The sequence below is a fragment of the Mytilus trossulus genome, chromosome 7 (genome assembly GCF_036588685.1).
Source record: "Mytilus trossulus isolate FHL-02 chromosome 7, PNRI_Mtr1.1.1.hap1, whole genome shotgun sequence".
Classification (NCBI taxonomy): Eukaryota; Metazoa; Mollusca; class Bivalvia; order Mytilida; family Mytilidae; genus Mytilus; species Mytilus trossulus.
The window spans coordinates 62187517-62213617 of record NC_086379.1 but is presented as its reverse complement, the minus strand read 5'-3'; the positions used below and the strand labels follow the sequence as shown (position 1 = coordinate 62213617).

Genomic DNA, 26101 nt, shown 5'->3' with positions numbered 1-26101 from the left:
TCAGAATGATTAAAGTGAAGCTACCAAAATTCAAACTTGATCTGTATTTTGTGGTTATAAGCATTGTGTACAAGTTTCCTACCATTTGGTTGAGGCAGACTAAAGATAGATAACTTTGGGATGTACAGACATATGGAAGGACAAAGGTAAAAGGGTAAAACTTAATGCCATTCCACAACAAAGGGGCATAAGAAAACCAAATTCAATCTGTTGGTTTTTTTAAATACCACAATAGCTATCATTAGAATTTAAAAGTAGTTGTCTAATTGTACAATTTTTGGACATGAATGTATATATTTCCTGCAATATTTACAGTTTATTTTCAGACACTTACCCTATCATTTAAATGTTGAAAGTTTCCATCAATATCATCAAATACTTCGTCTGGTGCTGGACTTCGTGACTTCGAATGTAATTGTCTAAAATGAGAGTATTATACTTGAATATGATAAATTTATTAAAACTAACCAAATAAGATTTTCCCAAACTAAGTAAACAATTTTTTTTTGGTGAAAGTCTATCCTTTATTAAACAGCCCAGAGAAAGCATGAGTTTTTAATGTTAATTTCTATGCCATATTGGAATCATAGTTATTTCAAATTAAGCATGATTTGTCAGAGCTACCATTGAACCAAATAACTTACCCTGTTTTCTTCAGGAACTGACTTGAATTCAAATTCTTAACATTGTTCTATTTATAGATATGTAAACAAAAAGCTTATCAAGTAACATGCAGTTCTAAGCAATTAATTTAAATTATTCATTTGCATTCATCAAAAACGTGTATCAATGTAAACACAACTTAAGAATCTAAATGCGTTACACCTGAAATGAAAATACAGATTTGGTATCTGTATCGCTTGATAGTTCTCTTAAAAATATCATTGATCATTTATTTCCCTCAGAGATTTTGTATAAATTTTTACTGATTGTCTTTTCAAATGTAAAGGAAGTCTAAGAACTTACTAACAAAAAGCAGATATTTACAATTGAACAATGCACTAGTTAAAGCTTGAAAGATGTATTTTAAAAAGAAGTGTTGTAGTGAGTCACTTATTTTGTAACTTACGAAATAAAATTTACTGCCATTAGTCACTGAACATATTTAAAAAAAAATTCTTGAATTTTCTTTGAAAACCATAAATATAAAACTTACGCAGCATATGCTGTGGATGTTAACTTTCTTGCACTGAAAAAGTCGAAAAAGACAAAACTATAATACAATTTGATAAAGAGAAGGATGTGCACCATTGAAATCCATCATAAAAAGAAAAGGTTAATTCAGTTACATAATCTTTAAACATTGACAAGATATTTGCCTGTGGCAATAATGTTTTTTAAGAATTTGATTTATGTATTCTTAAATAACTGAGCGAATAAAACATCATTATTATGCATGTTAAAAAAAACCAGAACTACTTTTATAGTTACACAAACATGACTATATAAACACAGGAAAATAAATAATGGGCTTCATATATAGGGCTGTTATGTTAAACTTTTCACATCAGGTTTTTTATGAGTATTATGGATAAAGATTTTTTGCTCTTGTCAGGATATAGTCCATAAGGCGATAAGCACTAACTATTTATCAATCAATCAATTATTTTTCCAGATTCAATGATATTTTATGTCTTTTACAAAGGACAACCCTTTACAACAGTTTTACAAAGGACAACCCTTTACAACAGTTTTACAACAACAATCTTACTTCTGTTGCACATCTCCATAATTTCCAAAATAAAATCCACTGCAATTAAAAACGATTTTTACTTTTCAATACCCCTCACTCTTTGAGAAAAGGAAATCAAACCCTTTAACAAGAAAATTCTTGGACGAGGACACTAGACATGTAAAATAAATTTGAAAATGCCTGTTACTTTTAATTAGCCCCTTTTTTTTTGTCAATTCCCCCAAAATTCAGAAAATTTCTAATGAAAAACTTTGATTATATATCAACTGACACTGTAATGAACCTACAGCTCTAATTTCTATCCTCGACCAATTAATAATTAGACGAGTGGCATCTTAAAAAGAGTAATTCATACAAGGACAGTTGGGTATGCTATATGTTCTCCATTTATGTTTTATTTTTGAAAGACTGTCATCAAAATATGATTTAATTTTCATGCAAATTTAACCATAAACATTTCTTTATTTTTATCATAGTTTGAACAGGATATTTTTCAGGAAACAGATTGTTATAATTTTATCATCACATTGTTTTAATACATAAAGTATATATTTCCTGATAAAATAACTGTTAGGTCTGTTAACACAGTTCTAAGGTAGGATTATATAAAATTTGAAAAAAAACAACACTTGAAGCATTAGCTTGAATACTCAGAAGTCAATCTTTTCCAACAATTTATAAAACTCAAATCAACCCGAGTATTGACCCCTTACAGCATGAGTGAAACTAAATGAATAAATGGACTATTCAAATTAAAGAAGTGTACAAATAAAGGTGAAAATATCATTTGTCATTTCTGGGGACTTTTATACCTGTCTATGTGGTATGGGCTTTGCTCATTGTAAAAGGCCATACGCAAAACCTATAGTTGTTAATTTCTAATTTCTCATTTTGTCTCTTGTGAAGAGTTGTCTCATTTGCAATCACACCACATCTTCTTTTTTCATGAAACATTTTATTGAAAAAGAATTATTTTGACAAATGTTTAAGTCTCACTTAATTGTTAAATTTACAGAACTATTTTCTTCTAGGTACTATATTTTGTTTAAATATCAAATATTTTCAATTTTTTATCAAGTTAAAGCGAAATGTAAAATGAAAAATGACATTTTAGTCATGATAGACACCCACACTAAGCTAGTCAGGAATTTTGAGAAGTAATAAAACACAAACAAATCTTTCAAATAAACAAAAATTCATGAAAGATATATAAAAGCTGACTTATTTAGGTTATAGCCGAATCAATACAACAGATGGTGCACAAATAACTGATTCATCCAATATTTACCTGACATATACCTGGTCTTACCTGGGCATAAAAATAAACAGCAAACAAACAAAAGGTGTGCACAGAGAAAACTGTAACAACATGCAAAACATCATAGACGGCACCATTATACTATTTCCTGTAACCATTATCCACAATTTCATAGTCCCGATTCATAAAATGTTTGTTTTTTCCAACAGTATGTGGCATATACATATGTCATGTTGATCAATATACAGATATGTACATGAATTAATCAAAAATAATACTTATTTGAAGCGATTTTCCACTGTAAGAGGATTTCTAATTCAAAATCTTACAATAATCACTTTTCTTATGTATCTACAAAATGCGTGATTCTACTTCTTAATTTTAAATACATTCAAAATGTCAATCAGGATCTTCTCCAATCTGATTAAAATTACATCCTTTAATTGCTCCGGTTCTTATATGCTGCACATCAAATAACCTTGATGCACGAAAAATCAGAACAGGAGCAATTGAAAGGATCTAAGTATAATTAGATTGGATTTTCTCCTTTTAGAAAGTTATGATTTAAAAGTCAATGACATACCTAGCTATTTACATGTTTCTTTAAATAATTAGGCACCTTAATCTGACTCCATCATATATTCCAATTTTTAGCTTTTTCAGAACTCATTTCAATTTCCTGTTTTGTTCTGAGTAATAACTAAGAAGGCACACCTGCTCTGCTGAAGTTATATACAGATCTAACCAACTTTTAAATCAAAGTTTCAAATTTATCTATTCAAGTTTCTTCATTTAATTTAAATATGCCATTAAAGGATGAGCAAAAACTAGTTTTCAAAAGCAAATCAAATAAATGATTTCTTAGTCTGAGTATGATCTATTGCCTCATAATTAATTCCAGACCCGTAGCCAGGAATTTCCAAAGGGTGTTTATTTGGACTCACAAACTCAACTTTAACAGTCACAATTTGAACAAAATGTTGACTTTAATAGTGCTTATTTGTTTTCAAGGGGGGGGGGGGGGTCAGTCCCCCAACCCCCCTGGCTACGGGTATGAATTCCAGAACATGTTTTATGAACAAAAGGATATATTGGTTAACATCAATGAGTTTTGGTAGCATCCCAACAATAGAAAATATCATGGTGGATATACATAAGTTTAAAGACCCTTATCTTAGTAAAAGAGGTCAATTAATAAACTTTTATATATAATATTTTAATTAACATACTACCAACTATAAGCAAAAGGCATATTAATGAAAGAATTGTGTAAATAAATACAAGAGAAGCAAGTAAATAAAGCATGCATGCAGTACAGTTAGTAAAAATAAAATAAAATAATGAAAATTTTTAGTAAAAGATATAACTAACAAAACAAAGAAATATCATGCATTTACTAAATTGAAATATTATGTTCTGAAGGACTGAACTTCTGCAATAAGAAACTATTCCACAACATTTAAAGATAAGGTCAAATGTTTCTAAAGTTCATGTGCTAAATTAAATTATATACATTAATTTGTGCCACACATTAATTCTAATAACACTAAGAAAAAATTAATAGAAGACTCTACCCCCATGTCAATATTTGTTGGTGGCACAAGTTGTAGACTTCAGAACAAAATATTTAACCAATAACAATTCATTATACCAACTACACAGAGAGCTTTGAAAATTTCACTTTTCATGTCAAATATCAGCTATCTAATAATTTTAATAAAAGCTTAATTCTATTTAAAATTTTAAAACTTATCAAGTTCATCTTAAAAACACAATGAAACAATGAATTGACTCAATGAGAGACTTCCGAAATTTACAAGAAAAAATATTCATTAACAAAATAAACTTTGATGTTACTTTCTGCAAAGCTCTTAACTGCCATCACCACTTTGAATGTATAAATATTGTGTACCCTGAACTCCGACGGTTATGTTTTTCTTTATAATGCACACCCCTTTTACTTCTAATTTTATCACAAGTTACACAACTCCTGTAAAAAGTAAATAATGTAAATTTACCAATATTGAGAGAAAATATTAGCTACAACTTGTGACATCAAAATTCTTTAAGATATCCATAACCAAAGATTACACGAAAAACTGTGCTTTCACACATTATAAGCACTGTTAGTTCTGAGCTTGCCCAAGAAAGCCATCTATTAATACTGTAGAAGAACCATGAAAAACTATTATTTTCATCCCAAAATATTTGATAAAGAATTTACACACAAGTTGTTAGTATACAATCTTAAAACACTCTAGCTAATGTTCTATTTTTCTTTTAAAACAACACACATTACCCTTCTTTAAAAGGTACCTGTAAATAGACCACTTTCGAGTTATGACCTTCACTGGAAAAGTTGGTGAATTACGTGCAAATTAATGACATTATTCACCAGATAAAGGGGATCCCCTGTACCCCTGCGCAATTAAATTTCATCAAGCATTTAGTGATTGTCTATTTCCTAATGACAGCTGTGCTGATGATCAATTTTAAGATTTTAATTTGCCAAATAGTTCCTGCAATATAACATAATTTTTTTTAAGTGCTTGCTCAACATGGGAAAGCAGTGAAAAGCAATGCCCCTATTAAAAGACATGAATGATGTTCATAAAACGTTTTTGACAGAGATGCAACGAACTCAAAAGTGGTCTATTATGTGGCTTTATGCCTCTATTTACAAACAAAGCTTATAATTCATATAGACTTGGTAGTGCTGTTGAAATACCATTAGCAAAGGGAGACAACTTACTTGTTATGACATGGATCAGAGGTGTCTGATTCTATATCTTCTTCCCCATAATCTGTGTAGTCATGGATACTGTTTAATAAAAAATAATAAACAATATAATCTGATGTTATTCTTCTCAATTTACCAACACATTTTCAATAAAAAATCCAGTCAATTCCATCCAATATAAACAAATAATTTGATTTATAAATATCTAATAACCTTTCATGTCATGAATATACAAACTGTTTTTTATTTTTATCTAAAGAAATCTCAAATCTTAGATTGTTGATCAAGTACCACCTCTTTTATCATTTATTCCCATTTATAATCCACCGGTAGGGCTGCCAAGTCTCATGCAAATGCAAATAAGCATGTATGCTTATTTGGCAACATTTTTCTTTGATCTATTGATTTTTCCCTTTGATCTTTGCAATTTTGGACAAATCTCACCGTTTATTATTTATATGCTTTTTTCTTGTTGCAGGTTCAGGTTCAAGGGAAGGCTGTTTAATATACAGAGTATGGAAATGATGTTTATTTGATAACTTTAAAATGGGCTATAAACATAGATGGACCATTAAATGTCCTGTGTACGTTATCATTCCTCTGTATAGGGTCAGGAGTAGATAACTCAGACTTACCCATTAAATGATCTCTGTATGTTATTATTCCTCCGTATCGGGTCAGGAGTAGATAACTCAGACTTACCCATTAAATGATCTCTGTATGTTATTATTCCTCCGTATAGGGTCAGGAGAAGATAACTCAGACTTACCCATTAAATGACCTGTGTATGTTATTATTCCTCCGTATCGGGTCAGGAGTAGATAAATCTATAAGCACACCATTGTCTTCATCAGTATTTGTATCATATTCATTGAATGTATAAGCACTGGCTTCCGACGTCTCTTGGCACTGAAATGTTAATGATAATTATTTTTATACTGTTCTATAAGGTTAGATTTGTAAATTTTCGATTGGTTTCTATGACAGTGTTTCTATAACCTCAAAAATGTAGACAGTAGGTACAAACATAATATTTTTCTGATATATTACACTTACAAAATTTATTGCAATAAATATAAGGTATGGAGGAATTTTCGATGATTCAAATGAAAGGTTAGGATGTCAGCATATAACATTATACCTTTCCTGAGAAAACATAGTCTATCTTGTTACACGTACATGTAATTATTGTCCTAAATTAAATATATGTACCAAATCACATTTGTACTGCCAAAGGGAAAATAAGTGTTCCGATACCTTCAAATTTTACTTATGTCCTTTTATGGTTGATCTTGAAATGGTTTGATTAAAATCTTTTGAAATTCAGGTATAAAGTCAAAGGTTAAATATCTTTAAAACAACATCAAAATGTCAACATTGAACAAGGCTATTTATGTATTTTTTTAATAAAGTAAATGTAATACATCAGAAGAATGATTAAAGTTTCAGAACCTTTAAAGACAGGTTATTTGATACATAAATTTCTATAGTTCTTAGCATAGGATACATTTCTTTTATCAACTTTTAACATGAATATTTCATTCTAATTTATTATATTGATTTCAAGTATGATACTGTGGGAAGTTTCTATTGGAAATATGTGACTTTTTGTTCCTGTGCGTTAAATGTAAATATTTGTCCCGGATATTATTACTTTATATATTATTCATCCACGTGAACAAGAAAGATTAATATTCTAAAATTTAAGACAATATTCTGAAAAAAGCAATTTAATATAAAACTTGTGTGAATGTTTTTAACTTGACCTCAAAATTGCATTTAGTAAGTGTAACATCATTTCAACATTATTTTATGATAAGTTTGTTTACATCCTGATTAAAACTGTTTAAATTTGTCATTTTTTTTTATTTAGATTTTAAAGCATTTTACTGAAGTCTTATTTATTTTTCAATTTGCAGAGGACAAACTCCATGAATATTTGCCACTGGACATAAGCCAAAGAAAAATTCATGGATAATTTACTGCTTGAACATGTATTCTTCAATCATATGGTCCACCAATACACATTTACCTACCACATTGTAATCATGTAGTTACATTGTAGTAATATGATTCTTTTATTAATAATCTAGGACATACTATTAAGTATCAAATACATGTCAATTAGTAGTATATAATGTCAGTCATAAGAAAACAATACCATATACACCATGATAAGGTGCTAATGTAAACATAATGAGAAAATTAACCTTGTAAAATATTCGGTTTTAAATCATTCATGTTGAAAATTCTTCTGTAATTGAATATATGTCTGCTTTCAATTTATGTCAAGAAAAAAAGGTTATTAGAATTTTGCATGATTTTGCAAAAGCTCAGTTCAAAATGGTAAAAATATGCAACCCTATTATGAGTGAAAGAAGAGGCCAAACTTATATTTCTGTATGTATGGTCAAGTACAAAACTTCTTTAACAAAAATTTATATAACTATAAAAATGGGTATAATCGCTCCTGAATTGACATTTTCTCAGTCTTGGAGGAACAAATAAATAAAACCTCCTATCATATTAGTCAATGAAAGAACAGATAATTATTACAGGGAAAATAGAAAGAATATTATTTCATTCCAAATTAAGTTATTAGGAGCTTCTTTTAACACTCTTGGCTAGATCATGGTAGCAACAAAATATGATTGTTAGAGGACACTGGCAGAGAACCATGAGCTTTTCTAGTCAAGTCAGATAGAAGTTGCCATGAGTAAAGTTTGAACACACCTGTCATGAGCAGGGTTTGAATTCAAAAGCTCAGTGTCTACAAGCTAGTGTGCACAATAGATTATCAACTTAGACAAATGAGATCAAAAAACGAAAATTTTGTTTATGCTGACCTGATGAAATCAAACAACTTAAAATTTCGATATAGACCATTTCAGGTAGACTTTGCTCAAATTTACACAACAGGTTTGTCATTGGCAATTCTTATGACTGACATTGTTAACCCTACATGTATTTCTCAGAACAGAAACCAATTCTAATAAATGCTAAGTACAATTTTTTATTATTGCAAAAGGGTGGTTAGTTCTGTTACATAAATGATCATAAATGAATATAAAGATATGTAAAGTGATTCCCTATAAGATAAGTTAATTAAGACCTAACTAATTTCCCCTGGCAGAAAGTCAGAAATAAGTTTACTACTTCAAATTTTGAAACATTAATGAACAATATTTTCCTGGACTTAAAAAAATAGCTTTGTTCTTTATACCTTGGTCTTGGTCCCAACAACAGTGACCAACTCAACCACTGTGGATAACTTCAAGGTCAGCCTCCAGACAGCGGCGGTTCTGAGGACAACCACATAAACCACCATTTGATGTAAATAGTTTATTTGTACATATTAAACCTATGTGGAGAGTGGCTCTCTCAGACCTATGCCTGGTAAATATTTACAGTGGTCTACGACTCCTGATCTTTATTGGAAGATGATGATGATACCTTTTATTCACAATTAAGTTAAAAAAATTCAATTGTACTACCTCTTACAAGTTTTAAATATACTTATATCTACCTTGTTATTATTCTTAGTCCAATATAAGCCTTATTTCCTTAAAGGAATTGCATTTTATTTACATTTGTACACCTCTACGACCTTTCTTCACAAATTTTGACAAACACATATTTGTTCATACATATATATACATATACATATGTATGAAAGCAATCATATATTTGACAATTGTGTATTGTTGTTTGTGATTAAGATTACAGGTGCGATAAAACAGTTTTGAGATTAAGATAAGCTTACCACAGACTATTTGAATATCATGGTTTTAACTACATACAGTCAACTTTTTATCTTTTGAAATATTTAAATGCTGACCATTTAAGATCACTGATCAAACTTAATCTTCGAGATCAAACCCTCTCAACATTTAAATTAGAGAGATTTTCATTTTAACTGACCTAAACAATGACAAAAATATTATTCATTTTTCTCAAGTCATTGAACAACAATGCTGTACAAACTACACAAATATTTGGCACTTTGCTTTGAAATTTATCTTTATACCTTACAAACAGAAAACCTTCTAGTATAATTATATGAAGTTAAATAAATTATATCCTCAAGCGAATTCTAATCATAGGTACCCAATATATTAATTGTATCATTTAATCAGACTAAATTAAGTAAAAGTTTAGAATACATGCCAGAATGATGCATGTAAAGGCCACTTTAAATGAACTAAGTTTTGCCCCCCCCCCCCCCAAATAAAAAAAAAAAGTTTTTCTTTATTTCTTAAACTTGCATCAAAAAGCTAATGAAAATTAATGGAATAGAATAACCTTTTACCATTTTTTACAAATCTTTGGTGGAATCAAACTTAACTTGTGAAAATGTATATTAAAGCAGATGTCAAATACAAAGTAAATGTAGGGAGGGGTGGAGGGAATCAAATGATTAAAGGGGACCTGGTCAAACTAGATTATCAAATCTTACTGATAAGATTGAAAAAAGTTCAGGTAATACATAGCATGATTTGCTGAAAACTGTAAATTAGGTTTGGACAATACTTTATTAAAAGAATATTTGGATAGTTTGTACAGAATTGTTGTTCAATGATGAGAAAAATGGCTAATATTTTTCGAAATATATGAAGTAAATAAAAACTGTAATATAATATTTTATTGTTGTAAGATTTAATATAATAGTTATATAAAACACATATTGTGTTAGACTCTGATCCTGTTCATAACGTTACAGTATGGTATTAGTTTTCTGTTTTGCTTTTTCCCCATCATATTGTGTTGTAAAATTATGCCCATTATGGGTTCTTGATTAGATCATGGAAGTAATATTGAAATATTACTTCCATGATTAGATTAATAAAATTCTTATCTTATCTTATCTTATTAACTCTGATTATGTAAAAAGGCCTTCAGAAATAATGTCAGATATAGTAAAGATAAAATATTCAAATAAGCTTAGATAACAATTTTAAGATATGGGTAAAACTAAATACCTAATTATCTTATAGCAAATTTTTTAGAATCTCTGAAAATTTGGTATAAGAAATGTAATAGTCTTTTTGACATTTTCAGTTTGGTCCACAATTATTACATTTAGATATTACACTTATTTCTGCAAAGTAAAAATATATGGAAAGACTACTGAAAAGCGATTCTAACATGTACAGTTGTATTTTGTAGACCAGAAGAAATTGCAGAATTTTTATTTTGATTATTTATCAATATTTCCCTATATATATTCATTCAAATCTTTGAAAACAATGGATAACTTGACAGTTGACTTTTATTCTGCTTCTAGAATGTGAGATATATTTTAAATTAGTCTAGCCTATGACCCCGTTAACACTGACATCGAGCGATCTTTGGTCCAGTGTAAACAGGTAAGATCGATCTTCATTTTGACTTAAAAATTCTACCTTTAGAGGTGGTTTTAAAAAAATCAATCTTATTTGAAAATCAATCCTGTTTTTGGTGTAAACGCTTCAATGTATTGCGATCATCCATCTTGCTTGTGCAATGTAAACGTGAACTGGTCTTTTTAAGATCGATTCAATTTCGTTGCCAGTGTAAACGGGGTCTTTTTTAGTTCGTGGTTAGATGTGATATCTTAGTGAGCTGGTGTTCTTATGGCTGACTGTGAACTGGTGAATGAGGGATACTGCCTGTTGATGGAGGCATGTTGCTCCAGAGCTTGACAACCTAACTGTAGATCATATAACATGTAAACTTATACATGTACTTACCTCAGTGGGTGATACGTCTCCTAACAAATCGAAATTTAAAGTCGAAAATGGATCCTTTTTCTGAACTGAAAAAATAAAATAAAATGAGTACATGTACAACTCTTTCTTGAATCTGGAAACTAATGGCACATAGCTAAAACATTTTATCCTTTGCATACCTATAACATATATACAATATGTACACTTTAATTTATTTAATTATAGTAAAACTTTTTCCAATTAAGCATGCCTGTTATAAATGTACAAATCGGCTAGACTGCATTTGTAGTCTGTTGTTCATTGGCTGGTATCAAACCAGAAACGAAAAAGCTCTAAAATTGCATACTTTTAGAGGGGTCTCATTCCCGGATCCAGCTTACTGTTTTGTCAGATTCCTGTATTCCTCTTACACTATGTACGTAAGCAATTCTCATATTTTTGTCATTTTCCAGGTCCCACTAGACCTCATTTCCTGTTTTCATGACACAATAATTTGACTTTCACGCGTCACGCTTACAAAAAATCAGCAATCCCGCGTCAAGCTTAGACCCCAATGATACCCACTTTAAGTGGTCCAATGCAATGCATTGTATATGAATTGTTATTAAAATTTAAAATAATCAGTTCCCATTTTAGGCATATTCAACATATAGCATATTGTAAACTAATTGTTTTTCTGTTTGGGACAATTAATAAGGCTTTGTATTTATTTGTGTGGGAAAGAATAAAGCCAACAACTGCCAGCAACTTATGTTTAAAATCTTAAATTGAGAGCAACTTGCATTTTTGTTAATAAGTTAAGTAAGACCAAATATTACCCTTTTGTTACTGTGAAAGGCAAAGTTAACCAAATTCCAATGTAGGTAACTGACTGAAATATTTACTTACTGAAACATATAAAGTTCCTTATAATTGTTTAAGAAAAATGGCTGTGATTACAACATGAAAAAGAAAACTTTGCAACAACTGGATTTCAGAAAGTTTAAAGTTACTGAATTTTAAGAGGAAGGAAATTCATTCGAAGAGTTTGGGTACACTAGTCAACTTTGGGGTGTAAACCAAGTAATTTTTATGAAATGGTTAAGACTAAATCATGAGTGGATTGTTGGAAATGAATAAAAATTCAAAATTACCTGTGTTTGCAGTACATGTAACGAGTGTCCTTACAGGTTCTCTAGAAACCTGGACAGCTACATCCCTTCTATGACAATGACAAGATAAACCAGATTTAGTAATATCCGATACCTTTCTACGTTTGTGACGAGGATGATAATTTCTCCTTTCAGTTTGTGTACAACGTTCAACATGAATTGTTGTGGATGCATCACGGGTACACTTTTTAGCACTTGAAGAAAATTTTCTCCTCAGAAATTTCAGAAACCTATTCATTATAAGTTTCAAAAAACTACAAATAGACCTAGAACCGGCCATATTCTTCTTGAAAATTTAGCACTATCTTCTGCCATGAAAAACATGGATAAATGAAGTGATCAACAGCTCACCTACACAATAATAGAGATCTTGTAAAATTGACCAAGTCACTTGATTGGTCAAAAGTTTATAACCCCAATCTGGTTTACAGACAGGGTATCCTCTTTGTTATATAATCAGCAATCCCCTACTTATGATATACCCACCTGAAGTCAAATAGCCCCAAGGTTTAATATAGGTGTATTTACAGGTGCTATGTCAACAGTAAATAGTTCTAACCACACACATGTCTACAAGAGTTCAGAGCTGCATGTGGTGTAATCTTATTAAAGTATAATTGCTGTCACTACAGTTGGGAAAGGTAAATATATTAATTAATGGATAACCATTTTATTGAAACTTAAGCATTAGTACAGGTCAGCATATATATAGCACCTTAAAATATTAATTTAATCTGTCACATTTTCATCTCTGTAAACAAACTGTATTTTTAAAAAAAAAATCAATGAGTCATTCTTTAATTCTTTTTTTTTTAAATGGGGATGTGGTGTTAAAAAGTAAAAATGTATAGATGCATTCATCTCTGTCAATACTAAATTTTTGGCTAAGTTATTTCTTGATAATTAATTGGGTAAGTGTATAACTTATCTACAGTAATTCATTATTATTTGTTATTTAAACCAATTCTCATCATTCTTGTAGTTTTTGTGGGTATAGGTAAACCACAAAGGAGTAGAGCCAGGAACTCAAATAAACGTCCATGTAAAGATGCTTTTTTATACTTTAATATCAAAGTAAATCTAATGTGTTTGTATTGTTAAATGAATGATATTTGAAAGAATATTAAGAAAGAGATGTACAGTGTCGGATACAGCCATTTCAAATAAGGCAACAGTAGTATACCGCTGTTCAAAACTCATAAATCCATGGACAAAAAACAAAATCGGGGTAACAAACCAAAACCGAGCGAAACGCATTAAATATAAGAGGAGAACAACGCAACACACACAGAAACAGACCAATCATCAGACAAAACACCACGAGAATAACAAATGTAACATGAAAACCAAATACATGAATTTGGGATAGACAAGTACCGTGCCACGTCTTATCTCAATATCTCAAAAATAAGAGAAAACACAAACGACTCAACGTTAAAATGCAACACAAAGAGAAAAGAACAATGTTATAACAATGACCATCTTCCTGACTTGGTACAGGACACTTTTAAAGGGGAATAAAAGTGGTGGGTTGAACCTGGTTTTAAGGCATGCCAAACCTCGCACTTTAATGGCAAAGTTAAATATAACATTGAAATGACAACATAATATTACAGGACTACAATACAAATAAATAGGAGAACATATTAGACACAGAAAAACATGATTAATAGATAACAAAAAGCATCAGGTTTAAAATTACATACGCCAAAAACGCGCCTTGCCCACACAAGACTCACCAGTGACGCCCAGATATAAAAGATCGAAAGTGAAAAAAGTACAAAGTTGTACAGCACTGAAGATCAAAAGTTGAAAAGGTTTTGCAAAATACGGCATTGTTTTTATGTCCGGGATAAGAACATTCTTATTATATAGAACAATTCATGCTATTGCAAACAGTAAATTTTATCAAATGAATATGAAAGAGATATACACAAAGAAACTAAAGTATTAACTAATTACAGAAAACTAAACCTGAGTACATAAAGAGGGGGGGGGGGGTTCTTAACCAAGGACAAAAGGGGGTTCCAACTATTTCCTTATTCAAATGCATTGATCGTCCATAAAAAGCGGGTTCCAACCCCCAGAACCCCCCTGGATCTGCCACTGTTGTATATCTGCTTCTTACGTCACAAATGACCAATTGGTGAAAATATTTTTAGCTCCAATTTTTTTGGAACAATTTAGCATATGTTTTCATCAATATTTACATGAAGACATTTTGGTTTTGAAAAAAAAATCCTATATTTATGGCCAAAATTATGAGTTTAAGAACCTACTCCTTAAAAGTTCAATAAAGTACATATAACAGGCTATTATTTGAACTTGGAATTATTTTTAATTATGGAATTTGCATAATTTCTTGTGCTGGAAATTTTTAATAAATTCCATGTTTATTCTATACTAAAATGTTCTGTGCTGCGCACATCACTTTCTATTACATAGAAGATAGCACATTTTCAATAGAATGTACTGTGCTGCGCACAACACAATATATACAAAATACATTGTATGGAAAGTGTTATGATCCGCTCAAAACATTATAATATCAAATAAACATGGAATTTATTAAAAAAATCCATCACAAGAAATTAAGCAAATTCCATAATTAAAAATAATTCCAAGTTCAAATAATAGCCTGTTATATTTTTTATAGGCTAATATTTTGAAGATGCAGATTTTGAGAAACCCATAAAAGTCAAAAATATATAATAGTACATTTTCCCCTCAAACCATGAAAAAAATTATCCACAAAAATACAATAATTTCACTTTCTCTAATTCTATGGAAATTTATCCCTTTTCGAACCCATTGTATAAAAAAAATTTAATCAACGTGTGGTTGCTGGTGATCTCAGAAGATCATTGGTTGATTTTAAGGGTCATGACCTTTTTGGCTGACTGGATGAACCAAAATGTTAATGAAATTGACAACTTGGTGCAATGTGAAAGGCACTCGAAGGGGATTTTTCGGTAAACAAAAAAAGAAATGTCTTTTTAATCATTAGAGAAACAGATTCTTACATAGTTACTCGTGGATTATCGGATTTATCCAATCTCGATAGTTAAATTATAAATTTTAAAGTACAAAATGTACTCGCCGAGGCGGCTCGAACTTTAAAATTGATAATTTAACTATCTCGATTGGATAAATCCGATAATCCACTGGTATCAATGTAAGAATCTATATGTATCATGAGTATATCAAGTCTATAATGATAACGTAATAAAAAATAAGGAGATGTGGTATTATTTCCAACTTTTTGATTATTTAAATCGTCTTGTTGAACTTTTTCCAATTAACAGGATTAGTTCAAATTGTATAGAATGATAGAGGACCAAGTGTTATAAAAAATTTACAGGATTCTTTTTGGCATTATGCACTTGCGCAATAAAGACAAATCATCTACTAAGTTAATTCCTATTTACAACAATTTAGATATGAGTTCAGGCATTTTCCATGTTGTACATTCAAATAATAGCTAGCTAGACAATCTATTTTACTGTGGATTCATTTATATTTGATGAGTACAGGGGAACCACAAATTTAAATGTTCAACGAAATGCAATTTTTCTAGAGGAATGTATGCAGAGACTGTCTTTTCTAAAACCACGAAATTAAATATCCTTGAATATGGAAGTTTTACTCAAACCAGGAAAATTAGTACCCACGAAAAAAAAAATTACTCCTCTGAGTGAGTATTTGAAAATATTATCATGGTCAGAATGAGATACAGGATAATCTTTATTCTCTAATTAAATTTGACATCAGCAAGGGAATAGATCTTAAAAAAATCACTTCCGAGGGTCCAACTGACAAAATGTGAAAATACTGTATAGATCATATGGGAATATTAACATGTCAAAATTTAGGGATCCCAACCAAGCCAAATGTTCAGTAGCATTAGCTACTTTTTCTACTGGGCCACTGGAAAGATTATTCTTGATTTGTGTTATATATATTTACTTGGAGTACTGGTGGGTGATCGTATATCTGTGATCTGTTCAACTCCACTACAAAACTCGTCAAAACTTATTTTCCCTTTACCATCTGGGTCCAAAAGTTGAATGATACCAATAATTTCCTGAAAAAAACAAATTGATTGAAATTATCTGTTTGAAAATAAAGTACTGATACATATACTATTAATAAAAGAGGATTAAACTAAAAATCACCCCAAAAAATGCAACTAGTTTTTATCTTGATTGAGTTCATATCTGTATGGAGATCCCAAGATGAGATGTTTCTGGAGCTATCTCATCTTATATCTAAAATTTTTGACTCGGAATAATTAAGACAGTTTCAATAATTCTTTCTTAAACTGACACCAGCTTAAAATTCAATTTCTTTTGCTTGTTATTAGCACTTAGTTAAAAGAGTTTTCCTCCTTCCAAACAGAAATGTACTTATATTTTAGGATCTTGTAGTATTTTTGAAGTTAATAGAGTTGTGTTGGTAATTCTATGTTCTTACATTCTGGTCTTTGTAGCAATGGTCTTGGGATATATGGACACAATTGGTACTTATTCCAGTTTTTAAATGCTGTTCATTTACTATTTGCAAGGTTTTATAAAACCTCTTCCAAACATTAATGAACAAAAGCAAGCATAATGAGTTAGGAAATACATTTGTAGCATAAGTATGAAAGGTAGGTTATGCTGAGGGAAGGATATGATTTTAACAGATGATATTTTTTTTTTAAATAATTGTACACAGATTATTCAGATACATGATAATAAGTGGTGTCAATTCATGGTTTGAAATATTCTAATCATGCTAATTGTTCTATATAAGTCATTTGGTCTCTGGTAGAGAGTTGTCAAATGTTTTATCATGCTTCTTATTTTTTTTAATTTATAAATACCATAACACTTCACATAAAATTTAAAAAAAAAATTCTTTAAAGCATTTTCACGTAAATGAACAAACACTGTTAGGCAGCCACCCTCCCGCCTGCCGATTTTACCTCGAAATTCAGCTAAAACGTAGATTGAACGTACAATGTATACATGTATGTACTTTTGTCTGAATTATTTTGTTGTATTTGTACATACATGTGCATTAAAAATAGATATAGACGTATATTATTAAGTACATGTACTACAATACAGGAAATTTAATTGATTAATTGTAAGATAATTTGAAAGGTCTATATTTATTTAGTTGATACTGGATAGGAAAGTTAAAGTGATATACCTACAGTATGGTATACATTTACCTTCATGACACCATTAACTTTCAACACTGTAACAAGACACAGAATTTAACCAAAAGCAGCTGAATAATCTACATGATGTACAAACATCTTTTACAATGGATAATATTTGATATCATTTATTTTCATGCCTAAATCATCAACTCTATATTTCTTATTTTCTTATCAATTTTTATATGCATGCAATGTGTGCAATGGCTCATTTTCAATTACACATGAATACTCTCCTTGAAAGAAAAATTTAGAAAAGGAGACTTTAATGTCATGTATAATGCACATTGTAAATATGTTATGCCTGCTGGTAAAAAAATACAATTTCCATATACCTCTATTAAATGCATTATTTCAAACTGACATTTTCATCAAGTCATAACAGACATGTACATCATTATTTTAAAATAAATAAGAAGAACTGGTATGAGTGCCAATGAGATAACTATCAACTATAGGTCAAAGTACGGCCTTCAAAACAAAGCCTTGACTCTCACCGCACAGCAAGCTTATTAAAAGAGGGCCCCAAAATGACAAGTGTAAAACAATTCAAACAGGAAAAAAACAACAGTCTAATCCATATAAAAAACGTGAAAGGAGAAACACTATTGACCCACACAAACAAATGACAACCACTGAACAACAGGCTCCTGACTTAGGACAGGTGCTGCATAATAATCCAGCGGGTTTAAACAAATGATGGGGCCAACCCCCTTTACCTGGGACAGAGGTGTTATAGCACAAAACAAGAACTCACTATACAAAACAACCATCAAGCTGCTTTAAACCAGATGTGAAGCCATTCTTATTGAGAAAAAAGTTTGTTGGACAAACATACGGTCAAGGGGATTGCATCTATCATACAGCCCCATTCCTAAAGTAGGGGTATAATTTACAAAATTGAAAATATGAATTTTGTCAAAGAAATCTCAATTACAATCCAAGAAATATAAAACCAATCAAGTTAATATTCATTGGTTTTGTTTTTGTATACTAGTATGGCTACTTTAAATATAGTATATTTATCATGTTTATTGTTATCATCATCACCTAGAGATCCCCTAAAAAAATAGTACATGCATATTCATGGTGTTCATTCATTATTGGAATTTGTACATGTATGGTACTGTACATGTACTGCCTAGGCAAGTTATTTTCTGTGGGATAAATATTTGCAGTACATGTATATTCAAGTCATTAGGACACTCACATGACTCATATACACCCATGCAAAACATGTTCATGTAACCATAATTTTAAAAATAACAGGAAAATGGATAGTTTACATGTTGCACATTTGTTATGCATCTGACAAGCAGGTAGTTTTAACAGTTAGAGAAACAGGAAGCAATCCATTTGCATAACAGCTAGTGAATGATCGACCATATTTATTTATTAATAACTAAAACCATGTAAGTTTATGGAGTCACTAACAACTACCATTTAGTTCCACCAGTAGGTGTCAAGTGGTTGTGATTACTTAATGATTGCCAATTAAGAGTGATCTAATCAACATCTGTCACAGCTTACCTGGCCGTCAGACTCAGTACCAAAATGTTCCTTTGCCAAATTCTTAAAATGATCAATGGTTATAAATCCTTCTTTATCCTCATCGCAGACATCGAATATATCTCTCAATTTGTCTCGAACGTCCTCTTCCATTTCGTGCTATATACACCCACTGAGTAATAAATTTACCTATATTGACCCCGAATGTTTACAGGTAGATTGCAATGTCTAACAACACCCCACGTCAACACCGGAAATGCATACGATTAGAATTAAATCCATGCATAATTGTCAGATTATAACGCACTTCATCTGTTAGAATATACGAAACTAACAATAAGTTACTCATTAATCATAAATTATTAGTTTGACTAAATCATAACACGTTCTAGCATGAATTCGGTGGCTTCAATTATGTAGAGTTGTGTGCGGATGAATTTGTGTATTCCCAGTTTGTTGTAACAGGGGACATAACCTAAACAGGTGCTCGTTATTTTTTTCTTCAAAAATTAGTCTAACCGATTCAGCAAAAACGGAAATAACGGGAAAATATTGATCCTGTATCGTACGTAGGACTTATTAAATGATATACTACTAAATAATGTCTAAAGGAATGAAATAGAATTTCAAATAACAAACTGAGATTTATCTCAATATTAAAATTAATATGAATAAAATCTGTATTCCCATGCATGCATCGATCAGCACTTGTCATATTAAATATACCTCAATAAAATTATATGGTATTTTATAAAAACAAAATTCAGACAACCGCATGTGTTATAGCGAGGCTTTCTATACTATAGTCTTACTATACATATATTACATGTCATATACTAAACTTGTATTAAACATGTTAAACTGGATGCAATTAACATTCGGGATTTTTTTTTTTTAAATTAAAGATCGTTGAACATGCCTCTGTTTACATTGAAGCTAAAATACCGATCACAAGAACTACATTGTGAAAGCAAGGAATGTCTAAAAAAAAAAGTCTATTTTCCTATACTATGTAGGAATATTAAAAAAAAGACAGTAAGAAATTGTTACTAAAACACTTGTCAATTTAAAACACATAAGCAATGTTATTGCCAATTAACTTGGCATGAAAAGCAATATATATATATATATTAAAGCATTTATTATCTGCAGGCATAGATCTATATGATATGAGTAACTATAAGTTTTAAAAATCAATTATGACCGGACTATGAGGACATTACATTAATATTAATTTTCTTATTTCATTTTTTTCACCATTTTTTTTATATTTGCATAATTTTATGTTTTATTTAATACTTCATTGTTCTGGAATTTTATCTGAAAATTAAGACACGAGTGTTTTACACGGATTAATTGTCATAATCTTTGTCAATGGACTGGATTTCAATAACTATTTATTTAATTACATATTCTCTGTTATAGTTAGGACAATACTTGACATATAATTGTCATAACCTGTATTAGACACTAATTTCTCCTTTAATCTAGCGTTAATTTAATTGGGCACCTGTTAATCCTTAAATTACTTCTGCTTAAAGATAATATAATTGTTCTTATATTACAGCGGTATGTAGTTCTGTCATGCCGGTCTTAAAAAGAAAAGTTAATGGATCAAATTATTCTCTCTTGGTTAGATATATTGTTGGAACGCCATTTACCCTAGCTATATTTAGCAGGAGGACCTCTGACAACGCATATATCGGATACAGCTTTTGTGAAGCTGACCCCAGCAGAAGACAATGAACCCCAGAAGAACAAGAAAGTTTTACCGAGACTGGTCGTAGAGGTACAAGATGCCAGCTGGTAATGGAACCAACTTCCAAAACATTAATACTAACACCATTAAAGACAACTTCGTATGTTAGTTTTATGGAAAAACTGTCAACCAAATTATTGTTTGTTTTATGTTTTTACTAGTAAATCTTGACTGTTGTGCTCGGGTTACTGATGACCCATTTGTGCATAATTTTCAAATAAACATATTTTACACAATATTTAGCGAAACGTTACTTCAGGCATACGTGCAAATGTTTTAGACATTTCACAAGATGATCTGCAATTTTCATGGATAATGCAACTGGATATAAAAACAACCGTATCAAACTAAAAGCAAGGTAACGCCGAGTTACAGAAATGACACAAAAACTCAACAGTAGATGCATGTCGGTTTAATTCAGAAAGAGTTAAATACGGAATGAAAAAAAAACGTTCATTATAATATTTTATAGATATAAGAAGATGCGGTATCAGTGTCAATGAGACAACTCTCCACCCCAGTCAAAATTTGTTAAAGTAAACCATTATAGGTCAAAGTACGGTCTTGAACACGGAGTGCAGCAAGCTTCTCAGGGCCTCCCTAATATAATGACTACCGTAGTGGAAAACCAGTAAAAAGGGTAAAACCAACGGTCTTATCTATACAAAAAAAAACCCAGAGAAACGAGAAACCTTATTCTATACACAAATACAGAAACCAGATTCCTGACTTAGGACGGGTGCAAACAACAAATGCAATGAGTTTCAACGTTTTAATAGGTTCCAACCTTCAACCTAAAAGGACAATTTTAAAGCATAATTTATTAAAGGCGTAATTCGTGAGCTAGAAGAGACAAAGAAACAACGAATAAAAGACACACCAGAAATTAAAGAGCTACGGGAACATGGGTCAGACCTTGAATAATATAGTTCTATAGGATGTACACGAACGACCTTGCAGAGCTGCATTTAGCAATTGACCACCAATTTAAATATGAACGCTTACAGGAACATATATATAGCCTAGGTGGTCGACCGGCCTAGCGCGACGGGCGTGACGGTTGAAGGCGATTTGGTGCCACAATATCTCATTAACTCTGAATTCAAAGACAAATTGACATTGTTCGCTGTTATAAAGACGAATTATATACTAGTATACAGAATTTGTTTTCACTTTCCAGCCATGTATCAACACCACTCGTGATCCAATGGATAGAGTCGTCACTGGTTCAGACGTACTTATAATATACTTAGTACTGTATTTCTTTCTTTAAATGCATGCATCCTACATTACTTTGCAAGATCCTCTATTATAGTTAATTCAGCGGATATGTAATATTCCATCTTCATGTCTTATATAGTATGTACTGTGTTACGACGCTAGATAAAAACTGACGAGGAAAAATACACCCGGCCACCGATAGCTTGATTTTTTTGTCAAGCTCAGGTGTCGATTGGTCCAGCTGTGTGAGATAGTGCCAGGCGATTTGTTTCCACGCTATTACAGTAGCATGAGTTCGAATACCGGCCAAAGTGAAGAACAAAAATTTGCTTTCGGAAATTTACAGATCTAACATTGTTAGGCTGTTATTTAGACGAATTATATATTTTTGATTAATAATTGAGATCCATTTTGTTGCATCTGGTGATCCGTTTATTTGGCAATCGCCAAAGGCAGTCAGCACGGTTTAAGACCATTTAACATCCGTTACTCGGCCCTATAGTCAAATGCGTTTTGTTAAAATATACTTTTTCACTTTTTTAGTCTTTTGGAAAATGTTGTTTGTGCCTTATTTTAATTTAGACCCCTCTACTAAGAAATTTTATGAATGCACACGTATAAATTGCGGTTCTTTAAATCAACAAAACATATTAGTTTTTCAAGCAGCGCCATACGTTAGGCTAATAAAATGGATTTTTTAATGTGGCGAATATGGTCGCGCGGCTCTATATCAAAGTTTTGTCTTTGGAAGTTAAAAAAAATCACAAAAGATAAACTGAAGATATTCTTTATCATTTTCATTTGTGAAACTTTTATATTAGTGCAATAGCATCAGATGTTATTATTTGATTCAGACTGTGTATGAAGTTGCAATAAATATTAAAATGCACATAGGGCTACAAACTTTTAAATGATAGAGGTGATTTACTATGGTAAAATACCTTTGGCACTACGAGTCGACGAAACAAGGGGCTTCTACTGGTTGGGGCCTACAAAAGTAACGAAAAAAATATCTGAAATATTTTAAATGGGAGAAAAACTTATGTGTTAAATTACGGGTGACTCTTATCCTGCAAGGCTTATTGACACAATAGTGACACTTCGATCTTCTGGTTTGGAAAGAACATCACGATTTGTGAATGCAGAATTTTCTGATTAGCTTTGTTGACATGAATGGAGAGACGTAAACACAGACCTAGACATAGAGAAGGCTGAAATTTACATTGACCTCGCTGCTTTTATGGGCTGATCGAATTGAGACTCAACAGTCATTGGTCATCACTCCTAAAGCAATAGCTGGTTTAGGAAATAGCAACACGAGAATTAAAGGAATTATTTCTAGCGACGAGATTGCAAAACATTGCTGTTAAAAGACAAACAATGCTATCTTGATTAAAAGGAAAATATACATAAATATAGGAACCGTTGTAACTGATAGATTGATTGTTGCTAGAATCCTGTCCAGTAGCAAATATTTCATGTATATTTGAATGAAATTAAAATAAACTGCTTAAACAACGATATATTTATACTTTTGATTAAAAGATGAAATCTCCATATGTTAACAACTAAAATAAAAATATGGACGCTTATGTTTTATAGTTACATTGATGAGATAATGAACTATGCTTGTAAATTCAAATTAAAGGTGTGCACTTGAATTGTCCGATTAATAGGTCTTTGGTAAAACAATTGAATATCGAAAATAATGACTGTCAGTACTGCTGACAATTCAAAGAAAAAGATGAACGTTTTTATAAAGTGGAAGATTGAAAGGAACGAGTAAGAGTGATGAGATAACAGTTTCTATGCTATCTATTCAGATAATTTTTTTCTAATTAATTTGAGGTATTGAACGCCATTTTCATAACTCTTGGTTAAAACACGTAGTCCACTTTTGAATGGTGTAGACAGTTGAAATCCCAAAAGATAATCAGTGACCTCCAGCAGAAAAACTGGCAATTCTTGTCAATTAATATCGGATTCGGAACACAACTGCCAGGTACAGGGTTCGAACTCACAACATCAGTGTTTTGACAAGTTTTCTGTAGATCAACTCCTTGAACCACCTGACCACCACCAGTTATTGAAGATAAGGGCAACATATCAACTTTGTTACTATATGTCAAGATTCATTTGTGTAATCATTATAGAAAATAGTGAAAATGGTTTAGACTTTCTATGAAATTGCAATAAATATTCAAATGCACATAGAAAAACAAGAAAATGTTATAAACTTCGAAAAGAATGGACTCAAGTCAGGAAAAGTGGGGTATTCCCAGTTTTCAGGGTACACCCAATTTGTCTGGTGTTAGAAAAACAGTATACATGGACGTCTTTGTCCCTTTTCAATTTATGATATAAAATCTTGAAAAGCGCACCTTCTACATTTGATCACAATGTATTATAGCCAGTGTTATTTAAAAAATCAAGCTAATTGCAATAGATATAGGAGATGTCACAGTGGTGTGAGTGCCAATGAGACAACTCTCCATCCAAATAACAATTTATAAAAGTCTATTATAGGTCAATGTACGGCCTTCTATACGGAGCCTTGGAAGTCTATTTATAAAGGAAGTCCCTGCAAAGTGACTTTTTTTTACAACAGAAAACTGGAAGCAGGGAAGACACCACTTTTCTTGACTTGTACCGAACCTGTCTAAATGACGAATGCTATTTATAAGTGAAAAACACAGGCGCTTGTGTAAAAGATAAAAAAAGAAATTAAATTTTTGTTGATTAAAATATTCAATTTTCTATATTTATAATGCATATCTATCACTTATGTGCATGTCTCACCTAGTTACGAGTGATTTAAACGACTTAGTGAAAATACCAAATTTTACTATCCATACTAAGAAACGCATTTTTTTTATCATATATATATACCCAAGCGCCTGTTGTGAAAAACACTCAAAAATATGGTAGTATTCAGATAACATATATGTGTACGCGTATACATGTAGAATATGAAGAATATACCACACAGATATTATTACATGGATTCCATTTATCTACCTTTAAAAAAAATACTCACAAGTTCGTCCATGTTGTGTTACCATTTATTATTCACGGAAACCTCACCATGAGTCATTAAAGCTGAGTGCACCTTAAAGGTATACTTGAGTAGACCAACATTTTGTTATCTACATTTATTTTTTTATATAACTAAAGGAAAGTCTCGACAGATTTAGCACAGTTACAGAATACAAAACAGACTTTACAGAATACAAAACAGAATTTACAGAATACAATACAAAATTTACAGAATACAATACAGGATTTACAGAATACAATACAAAATTTACAGAATACTAAAAACGATTTTACAGAATACAATACACAATTTAAGGAATACTAAAAACGAATTTACAGAATACAATACAGAATTTACAGAATACAATACAAAATTTACAGAATACAATACAAAATTTACAGAATATAATTCAAAGTTTAAAGAATACAAAACAGAATTTACAGAATACAATACAAAATTTACAGAATACTAAAAACGATTTTACAGAATACAATACAAAATTTAAGGAATACTAAAAACGAATTTACAGAATACAATACAGAATTGACCAAATACAAAACAGAAATTACAGAATACAATACAAAATTTACAGAATACTAAAAACAATTTTACAGAATACAATACAAAATTTACAGATTACTAAAAACGAATTTACAAAATCCAATACAGAATTTACCAAATACAAAACAGAAATTACAGAATACAATCCAAAATTTACAGAATACAAAACAGAAATTACAGAAACCAATGCATTACAGAATTTACGCAATACAAAACAGAATTTACTGAATTCAATACAATACAAAATTTACAGAATAC

The 26101-nt window shown here is 30.8% G+C and overlaps 1 protein-coding gene and 1 long non-coding RNA gene across 8 annotated transcripts in view; one reads left to right on the top strand and one right to left on the bottom strand.

The window, feature by feature from the left end:
* The window catches only part of LOC134725496 (rab11 family-interacting protein 4A-like), a 39458-nt gene extending 14089 nt beyond the window's left edge, over positions 1 to 25369 (bottom strand). For 2 of the 7 annotated variants that reach the window (XM_063589364.1, XM_063589365.1), the window contains exons 1-6: positions 12533 to 12920; positions 11421 to 11485; positions 6461 to 6600; positions 5704 to 5772; positions 1157 to 1189; positions 335 to 419 (exon numbers count right to left, since the gene is read on the bottom strand). In XM_063589364.1, coding sequence (XP_063445434.1) covers positions 335 to 419; positions 1157 to 1189; positions 5704 to 5772; positions 6461 to 6600; positions 11421 to 11485; positions 12533 to 12830 — 690 coding nt within the window. In that variant the 5' untranslated portion in view covers positions 12831 to 12920. Of the gene's footprint in view, positions 1 to 334; positions 420 to 1156; positions 1190 to 4863; positions 4942 to 5703; positions 5773 to 6460; positions 6601 to 11420; positions 11486 to 12532; positions 12921 to 16516; positions 16635 to 19286; positions 19690 to 25282 lie in introns of those variants that run through there. The other 5 variants (XM_063589366.1, XM_063589362.1, XM_063589359.1 and 2 more) reach the window with 5 other exon arrangements.
* Positions 12831 to 21260, top strand: LOC134725497 (uncharacterized). Its single transcript, XR_010108563.1, has 2 exons — positions 12831 to 13191; positions 20833 to 21260. It is a non-coding gene; the product is annotated as an uncharacterized LOC134725497 (long non-coding RNA).
* Positions 25370 to 26101: the final 732 nt, after the last annotated feature.